The sequence below is a fragment of the Dasypus novemcinctus genome, chromosome 12 (genome assembly GCF_030445035.2).
Source record: "Dasypus novemcinctus isolate mDasNov1 chromosome 12, mDasNov1.1.hap2, whole genome shotgun sequence".
Lineage (NCBI taxonomy): Eukaryota > Metazoa > Chordata > Mammalia > Cingulata > Dasypodidae > Dasypus > Dasypus novemcinctus.
Window position 1 is genome coordinate 91,039,658 of NC_080684.1, and position 13,703 is coordinate 91,053,360.

General features: G+C 49.2%; 1 protein-coding gene across 2 annotated transcripts in view; it reads left to right on the forward strand.

The window, feature by feature from the left end:
• Window positions 1-423: 423 nt before the first annotated feature.
• The window catches only part of RFX4 (regulatory factor X4), a 180,286-nt gene continuing 167,006 nt past the window's right edge, over window positions 424-13,703 (forward strand). Inside the window, exon 1 of one of the 2 annotated variants that reach the window (XM_058308667.2) lies at window positions 424-983. In XM_058308667.2, the coding sequence (XP_058164650.1) occupies window positions 941-983 (43 nt within the window). In that variant the 5' untranslated portion in view covers window positions 424-940. The remainder of the gene's footprint in view (window positions 984-13,703) is intronic. The other variant, XM_058308668.1, reaches the window with a different exon arrangement.

Genomic DNA, 13,703 nt, shown 5'->3' on the forward strand with positions numbered 1-13,703 from the left:
TGGTTCCAGAAGTGCAGTGCCCCCACCCCGTTTGCAGTTCGGCTCCTTCCACCCCCACGCGTGTCCGCGGATCCGCGTGGGAATCAAGCCATACGCTCCCCCAGTCCCAGGGCCCCATCCAAAATCGAACCCAAGACCAAACGGGGGGAGGGGGCGGCCCGAGAAGAAAGGAAAGGAGGTGAAAGTCCACTCGTGGCCGCAGGAGGTGATTCCCCGGGCTCTTTGGAGTCCCTGGCCGCCCCCCCACCCCCCACCGCCCCATCCCTAAATGCCTGCGCTGGGCCGGGTCGCGGGAGGGGGGAAGGGAGGGGGGCACATCTAAGCCAATTTTGATTTCGCCTATAATGAGTGCCCGGCGAAGGCTGAAGAAGGCCTCTGGAACTTTAAATAAGAAAAACGTTGCTAATGCTATAATAGAAGGGGGAAGTCGGAGGGCTGGGATTGCGTCGCTCTGAGCCCCCCTTTTCGGAGGCGGCTTTTCTTATTCAAAACAGGCCCACAATGGGCTTCACAGAGCGCCTCGCCACGGCCCCATCTGACGAGCGGCCATTCATCAGGCCGGCTGGCCTATCAATGACATTGCTCCCATCGGGGCTCCTATAAAATGATGCTTTTTCCCATGAAACATCCGCAAACATTTTGACGGGTTTGGCTTTGCCCGGCTGGATTACTGAGTGTCCCTTGCTCGCTAGCTCCTTCTCTCCCTCCCCCCCTTCTGCACGCTCTCTCCCTTCTCTCTTTCCTCTTTTCTTCTTTCTCTTTTCTTTCCCCTTCTTTCTCTTTCTTTCCTTTCTTCCTTTATCCTTTTGCCCTCGCCCCCTCTGCTTCTCCCTCTCCTTCTCCCCTCCCTCATTTCCTTCCTCCCTGGGCATCTCTAGCACAGGGGATCCCCAAAACATCAGGACTTTTTGGGGGCGCCTGTGCTGTCCATGGGAAGAGCATGCATTGTGGGTTACTGGAGGAACCCGACATGGATTCCACAGGTTAGTCTTACGGGGGGAGGGGAGGGGAGAGATGGGGAGGAAAGGAGGAGGGAGAAGAGGGAACTTTAGAAAGAGCTGCGAAAAGTTCAGACGGTTCAACTTGACACTGGAACCCCAGGAAATAACGGAGAAAGTTTTCAGTCCGGCCCTATGTGCAGTGTGTGTGTGTGTGCGCGCGTGTGTATGCATGTGTAAGTAGATGCGTGGAAGTGTGGGATTGTGTGTGAGCGAGTGCGCGCGCGCGTTAAGGAGCGCGCTTTCGCCTGCCCTGGGTACAAAGTTAACATAAAGATGTGCTGGCTCGCGGCGAGCTCGAGGTGCCACTCGCAGAAACTTCGCGAGCTGACCGCCCCTCCCGGGCCCGGCTCCTCCCGGGAGGCTGGAGGCCCGGGAATAGCGGTGCACTCCGGGGCTGGTGGCGAGAGCCGGGAAGCCGAGCCGAACGTCCTAAAGGCGGGGGAGGGTGACGGCTTCGCACAGCGCCCAGGAGGTGGGGACCGAAGCTCGGCCGGTGGGGACATGCAGCTGGAGGAAGTGGTGGCGGCGAACCCGGTGGTCCTAGGGAATCCGCTCGGCACGGGAAGTGGGAGCACCGGGCGTCCGAGGCGGGGTGTAGCCTCGCTGCCCGGGAACGGCAACCCGAAGACGCGCTCAGCTCCGAGGGTTGTAACCGAGCTGGAGGGACGCAGCGCGCACAGCGGCCCGCAAGGCCCGGCGACGGGGTCTGCAAACGGCTCTGCAGTTTGGAGGCAACTGGTTGTGGGCATCGGGTTTTGGGTGGTGGCGCTCCGTAACAACGGAGGAAAGGAGCCAAGGAATCCCACGAAAAAGCCCCGCGTGTCGGTTCTTTCTCCCGCAGGGCCTCAGCTGCTCCCCACCTCCCAGACTCTAGCACCTTTGAAGAGCCGCTACACTTGTAGATCTGAGTTTTGCTCCCTACGTCCCTTCCAGGTGGAAGTTCTCTGGAAGTTCACCCCCTCCCCGGCCGCAGTCTCCCAACCAGTCCACGCCTATCCCGGCTGCCTCGGGGTTTCTCGGGGAGCCAGAGAACCGGTCGGGGAGAGGTAGAAGCAGATGAGCGCAGCCTGGGCCGGGGCCGCAGCTGGACGCCATGCCCTGGAGGGTGCCTGGGAGAATCCGCTGCTGTGCTTTGCAGCCGACCGAGCAACAAGTGCCTTCAGCTCCTGCGGTCCCCTAACACACACGCCTACCTTCCCTGCGTAACGACAAAACACCACACCAGCTTATCCCCACCTCCACCCCGAGGCTGGCTGGAAATATTTGTGGGGTGGTGGTAGGGGTCATCTAGGCATCGCCCCAGATCGTCTTTTCTCATACACTGAAGAAAGATTTCCAACCCCTCGAGGCTAACGCACTGGCCCTGGGGACCGGGACCCTTGCCCCATTGGCGGGGGAGGGGGGGGAGGGGTGCTTCGCTTTTTCCGGGTAACTGTCTAGCTCTGATTTCAAGAACCAGGTCCCCCGGGCGAGTTTGGGTCCCCAGATAATGGGGAGAGGCTCAGCCCCATAAGCATTCCTTGCTAGATGCTATGACAAACCAAACCAAGGGGCCTTGGTACTCGCCGGACTGCAGGGACGCAGCAGGCCGGCTGGTGTCTTCTCTAGCCCCAAGGCAGGCGCCGAGAGGGAAAAAGTGCCTCCCTTCCCCGCATACTTTTATTCCATGCGCTTGCACTACTACACACTCCTGAACCCACCAACTTCAAGTCGAATATTCTTGAACAAAATTATTCTTGAGGGGCACAATTTGTGGCCAGGCCTTTGCAGGGAAACACATAGGGACTTGGGGGCTCCCCCCACCCCAAACCTGCCGAGGCCAAGCTGGGGGTTTAAGTCACCCCACCCTCCCATGACTGAAACCGTTGGTGTGTTTTGGGAAGGCCTGAGGGAGGGATTTTCTCTGCTGTAGGCTGGGGAGGGGGGTGTGTGTCTGTGGAAACGTCTCGTTTTCTGTCCTTGATGTAGCTTGTGGTGGTGGAGGCACCTGGTCGAGGCCACCTCAACTGCAAACACCCGCAAGCGGGTTTTGGAACCGACGTCTTGCCCCCCATTCACCCCGCTCTAAGGATGTCTCAGATATAAGGAAAGGATGTATATCTGAGGCGTCCCTAGATCGCCATCCTGAAATCAAAATCAAAAGTTTCTGGGAAACGGCAGCATGCAGAAATGACTTGAGGAGCCTCAGGTGACATTTCACTCCGGCTTGTAAAACCGTCAAGGGAAGTGCGGCTGGGCACTGTCCCGTCCAGGAACTTTCCCTCACCTCCCTTCCAGAGAACTTAATCCAATTAGCTTTTCTTCTGAGTTTCCCTTGTTATGTAAAGGTCCTTTCTCCCGGGCTTGCCGAGACCAGCGCTCCATGGAGCATTGCGACCCTGCTCCTTTTACAACAGATTGCGCGCGACCAGACCACGAATATGATTGTTGTTATTATTATTTCATCCCGAAAAGCCTTGGACATCCGATTGCAGCAAGTGCTGGCCTGAAGTCGGGAGCGTCCGAGATCAAAGAGGCCGCCGAGCCGGGCCTCCGTCCTCTACTCTTAAAAGGAAAATCCCCGCGAAGTGCCTCGGCCCGAGAGAACAGTTTTGCTGGGGCCGGGGCTCTAGTGGCCTTCCTTGGGGCCACTTCAACGTGACCTGCGAAAACGCGCCCCTTTGTTCCGTGCACCGAGCCAGTAATATCGCCCTCGGTTTTTCCCCAAATACTCATCAAGTGTATGGCTAAGACAATGGCTCCGTCGGGGGAGGCCGGGGAGCCGGCGCGCGCCTCCCGGGCCCTTGGCTCTGCTCGCTCCCCGCGGAGCCGGACTAAGCGGAGCCCCTTTCAGAAGCCACCGGGGCCCGCGCGGCCGAGCTCGGGCCCCAGGCGAAAGCCGCAGCGCGCGCAGCGCCGTCGGAAGCACGGGCAGGCTCGCGCGCGCTCTGCAGTTGGGGCGCTCGCGCGGTCCCGGCCCAACCGCAGCTTCCACGCAGCCGGCTGGACGCGGGCGGGCAGTGAGTGTAGAGCCCCGCGTGGCCCGGCCAAAGCCACGCGGGCCGCCGGCGGCGGCGGTAAGTGATTACGCCGGCGCGAGTCCAATGCAGGCTGCCCTGCCCAGGCGAGCGTTGCGCAGTAACTCCAGTTACCGGGAAATTCGAGAACGAGGGGGGAACGTGGGTAGAATTTTAGGCCCCGGCGAACTTGTGCAAAGTGGGCCGGGGCCGGGTTGGTCGCCTACGCCACAGAAGGGTCGTTTCTTGGTAAACGGGACGGCGCGCGGCAGAGAGGGGCACGGCCAAGCCCGACTGGAAACTTCTGCCTCTACTCACTTCCCGCGCGGATCTCCAGATCCCGGAGCTTGTGCGGCCGGAGAACCCTTGGAGCAGGGTTTGCGCGCCCCGGGCCACGTCGGCCGGAGGGCACGCGGGTGGGTAGGCTGCAGCCCAGCACCAGGCCCGGCCTGACTTTGGTCTCGAGATGGGACGTCCAGTGGCTCTGGAGGCGCCTACGAGGCAGAGCGTGCCCGGAGGGAGCAGGAACCCACCTCTCTTCTCCCCGGTACGGCCCTGGGGAAGGCGCCGCTCCTCGCCGCCCCAGGAAACGGGTCTGTGGCCTCCGGGAGGCAACAGGCCAGGGAATTGAAACTCACGCGCTCAAACCAGGCCATCTCGCCCTCCCCGGGCGTGTGCGCGTGTGTGTGTGTGGCCCGCAAGGCGGGGGGGCATGCGCGACCCCACCCCTACCACCTGCCAAGCCTGGGCGCCTGGGTCAAGTGAGAGCTGCGTGGTCCCCCTATCCTCGGGCCCCGAGGCGGCAGCCGTCGCCGGCGCCGAAGCGGCGCTGTCTTGGCTCTTGGGGGCCTTGCGCACGGTGCGTGCGCTGGCCAGGTACAGCGTGCTTTCCCGCGGGGCCTGCAGGAGCCGGAGACCTGGAAAAGTTTGCAGGGGTCGCCCTGGGGCTCCGGCCTGGGTTTTCCAAAGCCGCGGCAGCCTCCCTCTCCAGCGCGTCGCCATGGAGACTCTTGGAAGTTGGTGGTAGAAAACAGACCCGGCGCAAAGCAAAATATTATGAGTGCAGTTGGGGTGACTTCGGGGAGGGGGGCGGGGGACCGGAGGGCATGAGAGGGAGCCAGAGGCAGAGGCCGACAACAAAAGGCCGAGGGCTAGGAGAGAGAAGTTTGCACTCGGCCTCCCCGCCGCCGTGTGAGAGCTGGACGGTCCTACTTCCCAGAGGCACAGAGGTCTCTAATTTCCCTCCTGCAGCTACACCTTTTCTCAGCCCTTCTGAGCGCCCTCCCTCCTCTCCTTCTCTCTGGGTTCCCTTCCAGCTCCCTCCCGGTCCCGAGGTTCGGCGCCAGCTGGGCAGTGCGCCTGCCTCCCTGAGAGCCACAGGGCTCACTAGCGTGAAAGGGTCTGGCTTTCCTTCCCCACGACTCCTGGGTCGCCCAGGATGAATTTTTCAGCCCTCTTCTCAAACCAGATCTGAAAGGGTGAAGGGTTAGGATGAGGGGGGAAAGTGAAGGGAAGGAGCTGGCTGACCAGAAATCTTCTTGGGAGGTGGGGAGAAAATCCTATCTGATTTCCTCCCTCCTTTGTGCAGTGAGGAAAGTCCTGAGTTATAATTCCCATTCAGTCACTAGTAATGTGACTTTAGGTAAATCTAGCTTTTCCAAGATGAATTTTCATTGCCTGTAAAATGAAGGGTTGGACAGCTCACAGTTGGGGGTTCTCTGACAAGTTTGATACACCCTCTAGTCCTTAGGTTTTTGCCAGAGGAGAATAGAGGAGGTAAATATTAGCCACTTAACCTCTATCTGAACTATGACCCAATGCGTAATTGATGACCCCCCAAACTACTAATAAAAAATAATTCATGTGAGTCATTTAGGATTTTGAGAGTCAAGAACCTTGAATAACCATGAAGGCCCATCATTTCCTTTCTCCAGGACCACCTCAGATTGATTCAGTAAGTCCTTGTCCAACTTCCTGATCTCAGAAAGATTTCCTAAAAGACACTCGATTTGGTGGGGCTTTATACAGTGTCAGTGTAGGAAACATTGAAATGCCAGTGTTACAGATCTTCACCTACATGGGAGAGGCATCCACCCTGGCCAATGTGCACCAATGCTGCCATCAAAGGAAAGCCTAACTCTGTCCTCCATTTCTCAAGCCTTTAGAAAGATCTGCATTGCTTTTCTCACCTATGCACCCCTCCTGATCATAATCTGGGCAAAGGAGCCCTTTCCTTTCCTCTGAAACTCATCTGTAAATGAGTGGATTTGACTTAAATGTCACTATGGTCCATCTAAAATTCTACCCCTCAATTATTTCCCTGTGTGCACGTGTGTCATCTGACATACATGTGACCTCTGCTGGAAACGTTGCTTAGTCAGTGTTTTTATGGGCATCATCATAAGAGTTCCATGAGGAAGGCATCACTTGGCCTGCAGCGAGCACAGGGCTTTTCTTCTGTTTCCATCATCAGAAGGCCGCAGGCCTAAGCCAAGTTGGTATGTTCATTTGCCTTGGTGTCTTTGCCATCGAGACTGAGAAGGTGTGATACGGTGACATCGTACCCTGGGAGGCCGGAGGTCTGAGTCTCCATTTCCACAAGCCCCTGAGTGCCCACCCTAGTATTCAGACACCTGCCAGTACAGTTAGACCCTCTTCTCCTGACCCTCCAGGGGTCCAAGGCACTGCAGGATGGAAAAGCTGAGAGAAATCCCTGATGTTGTTTTGAGCCCTTCCACTCTATTCTAGATATTTTTGTGATTTTATTCAGGTTTATGGGAGAGAGAATGAAGTCAGAGTCAGATTATAGCCTGTTGGTGGCAGACCTTAGAGAGGCAAAGACCACAGTCCCTGCTGTCCAGGATGTCCAAATCTAGTTGACCAGAGAAAGGGTGGACACATTGAGAGGGGTAAGCACTGCAAGGGACATAAAAATAGGGTCTTCTTGGAACTGGGAGTTAGGGATGTTCTCTCTTGTTGGATACCCACCATGCATCAACCCAATAACTCCTTTGCACATACGATAGCCGTCTCCGCAACCCTGTGTTGCCCCTTTCTAGGATGAGAAAGGGCCTGGAACTTGGCTGAAGTCACAACTGGTATGGTGCAGAATGAGATTAGAGACCAAACTGCTGTCATGCCAGCTTGGTAGGGCTTGATTATGACTCTGGCCTTCAGGTGAAACCCATGCAGTGAGAACGAGAACGGAAATGTGTGCATGCCCGTGGTAGAAACCAGTGGTAGAATCACCAAATGATGTCTTCTCACCTCTGAAGGAATCTTGTGACTCTGCCTTTGAAGAGGACTTAAGATGGGGCTCTGAGAGGCAGTGTATCATGGTGGAAGAGAATAGTGTTTGGAGACAGATCTGAGTCTGCTTCATTTGTTTATTCATTCGTTCATTCATTCATTTGTTCGTTCAAGTAAACTATGAGCCCCCTATATACCGAGCACTTTTCTAGATACCAGGCGTAAAAAAACACCAGTGTGCTCTCCTAGAACTCAAATTCTAAACATACAAATAAGTAATTTCAGAAAGTGACAGACTCTATGAAGGAAAAAAAAAACCCCAACTGAGTAATGAAGATAGAGCATGGTGGTAGGAAAGCTACCTTTCGTAAGGTGGCTTTTCCACATAAAACTGTTTGCCTTTGGTCATGAAGCTTGACATCTCTGACTCTTAATTTTCTCATGGGACTGATAAGTCTACCTGAAAGGGCTGTTGTGTGTATGAAGAGCCAAAGTGGTACTAGTTAATACATATCCGACACTCACTATATGCCTGCATTTTGCTGCAAATTTTTATTTGAAGTCATCACCTATGCATTTAATGCAAAGCTCACAGTAACCCTATAAAGAAGGAACTGCTATTATTCACACTTTGAATGGGGAAATGAACAGGCTAGAGGCAAAAATCACAGGTAGATGCTGAAATAGTCTATTTGAACCGTAGAAACTGGGCTGGCAAGATATGCCTTGTTTGCCCGGAAGGCAAGATGCATCTTGATTGCAGGTGCCTAACTTTCCTAAGGTAGAACGCAAGTAATAAACATAGCTTTTTATTTCAATTGTTGAAGCTTATGTTTATGAAATGCTTTTCATGTGCCAGGTATGTACTAAGCACTTTATATATACATTTCTAGTTTTATGCAAATACCTATGTTGTGGGTGCTATTTTTATCCACCCCGTTTCGTGCAATGAGATACTGAGGCAGAGAGAGGATCCCCAGGAGGAGGGTAAGCGGCAGAACCTGGATTTGAATAGAGGTCCTGGAACCCAGTCTGTCTGGTTCCAAGATCAACAATCATAAGGAAGAAGCTATCTATACTGACTTTTTTTTTTCTGTTTTTATGATTGGGGTATGTGTGTGTGTGTGGAAGGGAGGCCCAAGAAAGCGGATGTTATTTTAGTGAAAGTAAAGGACTGCTATTTTCTCCCTATAGGAATGTGTTAACATAATCCTTTAAACTATGGAGAACAATATGAAAGTTATTGTTCGCAAAAAATAGGGACATAGCATTCATATCTTTATGACTTATGTGAAATGGACTTTAGACTGGGATTCATTTGAAGTTTAGTTGACATTTGCTTTGTCTCTGAGAATATCAAGGCATCATGCATGCTCACATACAGAATACCTCAGTTGAGAGTCACCAATGAAGCCTTAAGTAGCGTCATTCATAAAGGTAATTCAATGAACAATATGTTGCAGCTAGAAACCATTCACAGATATATGTGAACTTACGACTTCAGGTGCATGTCGTGTGACTTAGTAAAAAATAAAAAGAACATGAACTTTGTAGTCAGACACACCAAAGTTTAAATCCCAGCTTTCTAGCTGTTTTCTTTGGGGCAAATTATCTAGCTTCTCTGAGCCTCATTTCCTTCTTTGTGAAAAGGGTTACCACTTGCCTCCTAGGGTTGTTGTGAGAATCCAGTGAGATTTTGCATGCTAAGTATTTAATGTAGTGCCTAGCTCGGATAAATTGCTCAGTAAATGGCAGATATTATTATTAATATTATTATCTAGCCTTCCTATGCCTAACCCTAGGTGTATGGTTGGGAAAAGGGGATAATAGTCCTGAAAAAAAATATTGAGACTGTTTCAATATACCTAGATGTTTTCTATAGTGTGGCGACACTGCCCAATTTTAAATATCAAGATAATTCTTTTCTAAGGGATTTAGACTGGGAAGTTAATTTCATTTTGCAGTCTCTACTTTTTCCATGAATGAGGCATTTTATGTGTTCCTATTTGCCATGATTTCATCCTTGTGTTTTCCAATCTGTTAAAGTGAAAGTATGTCTTCGTTGAAGCAACACCTGTTGACTTGAATGTAAACCCTAGAGGAGCAGTTCTATAGAGCATCCTAGAGAAGACAAATGTTACGTGTCCATGTCCCAGATGGCGGCCACTCCATAGCTCCTGATGCCCTTGCACTTCCGGAATGTGATGACCCAGATCCTCCATCCCCACCTCCCCTCTACCTCTATCGCAAATAGTGTAGGCATCACTATTTTAAAAAGTGAACTGCTTTGTCCTTGAATTTGGGGAAGTGGAAAGCGCAGTTTCAAATGAGCCATTCTTTCAAACTCCATTTAGCAGGATACAGAGAAAGAGTTTAGCCCTCTTTTGCTTTTTTTTGTTATAATGCTGTATATACTTTTTTAATGTGAGGAGAAAATGTCCATTTGTTCTGCATTTTTAAAACTTGATTTTTACTTTGTGGTTTTTGAGATTTTGAAATATTAACAGCGTTGAAAGAGAGAGGAAAGAGAGAGAGAAATAACATAAAAAGTGGAAAAGGATGAAATGTAGCCATTATTCTTTCTGTTGAATTTGGCCCAAGTTTGGCCAACTCGAGCTGATTGGCCTATGCCAATAGATTATGTTGTTTCTGTTGTATTAGCTCCAATCCTCCATCCTTGGAGAAGATTAAAGTGTACAGTTTCTGCTTTTGTAATGAGTTAGTCCTTGGTGAGACGTAAAAGCAGAATCTGTCTCTGAGCAATCAGTAGTTATTGGTAGACAGGTTAACCTGGACATGTTGGGGTTTTGTTGTTCTTTTATAGGGATATAAAAGAAAGTCTTTGAAAAAGCTGCAGCCCAGCGAAGAATAGTTTGTGCTCTGTGGTCTGCGTGTTTTCCGACTACCCAGTTGTGCTAAAGGTCAGCACTGTTTACAGGCAACCTAAGTGAGATTGCTGAATATAGGGCATTTTTATTTAATCGGAATGGAGAATTGCATTTTCATAAGCACTGATCCCTGAATACATCACTTTGGAGACAGTGCACTATCAGTCAACATGAGTGAACTACTCTTTGACCAAAATTTTGAACTGTCATTTGAATAATCTAAAGCAGGTGTTCTTTTTTCTTTTTTTTCCCTTTACTTTAAAAAAAACATACTTTTTCGTTTTCTTAAAAAGGTATTTAGATTATATAAATGTTACATAAAAATATAGGGGATCACCATATGCTCCCTATCCCTCCCACATTTTCCCATATTAACAACATCCTTCATTAGTGTGGTACATTTGTTACCATTGATTAACACATTTTGGAGAATTGCCGCTAAGGATGGATTATAGTTTACATTGTACTTAACACTCTCCTGCACAATTTTGTAACTTATGACAAGATATATAATGGCCTTTATCTCTCAATGCAGAATCATTCAGGACAATTCCCAAGTTCTGAAAATGCCCCCATATTACACCTGTTTTCCATTTCCCTCTCCTTAGAACCTCCAGTGGCCATTTTCTCCACATCCAAGATAAAAGTTCTTTCATGTCTAGAATCACAATAAGTCTATAGTAGAATACCAGTAAGTCTATTCCAGTCCATTGTTCATTCCCCAATACTAAGGATTCTGGGATGGTGATGCCCACTCCACCTCTAATTGAGAGAGGGCTTAGATCCCATGGGGGAGACAGACGGGACTATCTTGCTTGCAGTTGCAGACTCTCTCTGTTCCTTGGGATGGTCGTTGTCCATCATCATCTCCTTGTTAGTTGTCCTGGGTGAATCTGATGACCTGGAGAGTAGGTGTTGCAACTCTGTTGAGGTTCAGAGCCCAGCTGGCACATGGACAGCCAAGATATTTAGGTCTCTTGGACATACACCTATTGACTAGATTACTAACTATAGATTCAAATAGAAGGGGCAGAAGAGCCTTGTGTAGGGAAACCACAACTGAATCCAACTCTGCCACCCCTGGGAGCATAAATTCCTCAGTAGGGCGCACTGGCAGGGCACCGAAGTCCTGAGCTGTCTGCCCCACCAGTAGTGTCTGGATGTCTCCAGAGCAGTCAGGAGCCCCCTAAAGCAGGTGTTATTTACAGGGGGTCCATGAACTTGAACTGAAATTTTAAAAAACCACATTATTCTTGTGGGAACATGTGTATGGGTGTGATATATTTATTAAATAATTTACAAATATAGTGTGGACGTAGTAAGGGGTCTGTCGTTTTCACCTGACTGGCAAAGGGATCCGGGGAACAAAAAAGTTTAAGAATCCCTCATCTAAAGAGTGATTGGGGGTTCCTAATTACGCCACCAAGCCAGCATCTAATTTTTGAGGCACAAATGCATGTTGTGAAGAAAATTATGTTGCTGTGTTTTCTTTGTATCTTGTTACTACTGTGAAATCATTGCAAGCTAACATTGACTTTTGAGGACGTGTTAAAATTATAGAATTTATAATGTTAAAAATGAATATGAATCTTTTTTTTAGTTCCCCACTATCTTTCTCTGAATGATTAGTCTAAACTTGGTGTGTTCAAACATGTAATGAATTTTAATGTTATACTGATCCCAAATGCTCAATTGTATGTCGCATTCCTACTGAAGTTATTAGGATTTTGTAAAGTTTCAGAATTGGGCCAATGGCATAAATCCAAACCTATTTACAATGGAATTGATTGATCACTTTAAATATTTTGCCAAGTTTTCTTCATGGTATTCAGTTCCACTGCTGATAATAAATTTGGGGACAGGGGAGAGAATTAGGATGCCTCTTTAAATTCTCTGTTCCACCAAAAAGAAAATCAACTAATTTTGTACTGTTCTTATACAACTACTAAAAGGGCTAACATTTCTGGTTCTAAGATTTCTATTTCTTTTACTTGATGACTTCCTTTTCAAAAGTGAAATAGTTTCTCCATGAAGCATTATCTAACGTTAATCATAGAGAAAAAAATAAGTAACACTAGTGGAGGAAACCTTGGGCATTTACAGAGAGCTTAAGTTGAAACTTTTAAGCATTGGAAAGAAGATTTCTAAGCATCGAGTGGTCATTGTGAACAGGCCTTTGGTCTCCATGAACTTTTATTTTCAACCCAGTGAGCTTGGTTTTTGAGGTTGCTGTGGTTTGGGTAGGAGACCTTTTCAGAAATGCCAGTCTTTTTAGGGGGAAAAAAACCCCCACAGCTTTTCTTCTCATCAAAGCTCAGTTTTAAAGTTTGAAAACTTTGCTGTGATTCAAAGAATGAATGATATTCTCTACTTCACCGGGGTTTTCTCCCACTACCCCCTGCATTCTCCCTCTCGGCTGCCTGGCAGGGCACAGCAGAGAAGGCACCGGGAGTGGGCGAGCTGCCCGCCCAGGCTTGGCCCCACGATCCGGGCATGAGCTCAGACAAGACCACCTCTCGGAAAGCTTGCAGGCAGGGCTCAGCCACCCAGAGGGATCCAAGAGATGAGACTCTACAGAAAATGGATTCTGTTTGGCTCACAATTTTTCTTGCTATTTTTAGGGATTTAAAAAAAAACTGAAAAGACTAAAGCTAGATGATTGTATATCAGGATTGTATTTATATTCACACACAGACCATTTTTACGAAGAAAGGACAGAAGGAGGGAGAGAGAGGGAGGAATCATTTTGGTAATTGATGGCAGGATGAATAAATTATTTTCAAAATTGTATATTTTTTCATACAACTTTTTAAAGTTGGGTTGTGAATTACTAGAGCTTTTACAGTTTTTTCTAGGCACTGTGCTAAATGCTTCTGCATGTTGCCTCATCTAATTCCCGTACTAAACCTATGGTGTTATTATCCCCATTATAAAGATGCGAAAACTGATATTCAGAGAGCCTAGTTAATATGTCCCAGGCCAAATTACTAGTGTCAAACCAGGATTTGAACACAGATTATTCTGATTCTGAAGCCAGGCTGTCTTCTCATCTCCTAAAACCTGGGAGTTGGAAGGGCCTTACAGGTGTACCTTTTAGCTCACCTCCTCTACTACATAAAGCAGCTCAGGAGGTCAAAGTCATTTCTAATGCATGTGGGAGACAGCACCTCACTCTACAGTTCTTTGGAGCACACAGTTGCAGCGTCCATGGGCGTCTGGCCGCCATGGTGGGACCTTGATGTGACCTTGGCAGCAAACTGCTGAGTGAGGAGACCACGGGCGCTGCTTGCTATGCCACATGCTCCTTTCATCTGACATCATTCTTGGAGCTTTTGAGTTTCAACCTGGCACCGATGCTGGGTAGGCTTCTGACTGTCTTGGCAATTAGACATCATACACACACCACCAGAGGCTTCATATCTGCTTACTTATAGACACGCTTTTACTTATAATAGTTTCAGCACACAAGTCTAGGTGTTAAAATAACAGCACCTTCCACGGGCCATAGCATGCTACGTACGGTTTACTCTCACGAATGCAGCCATTAATGCCAGCCCTGGAATCCAGCA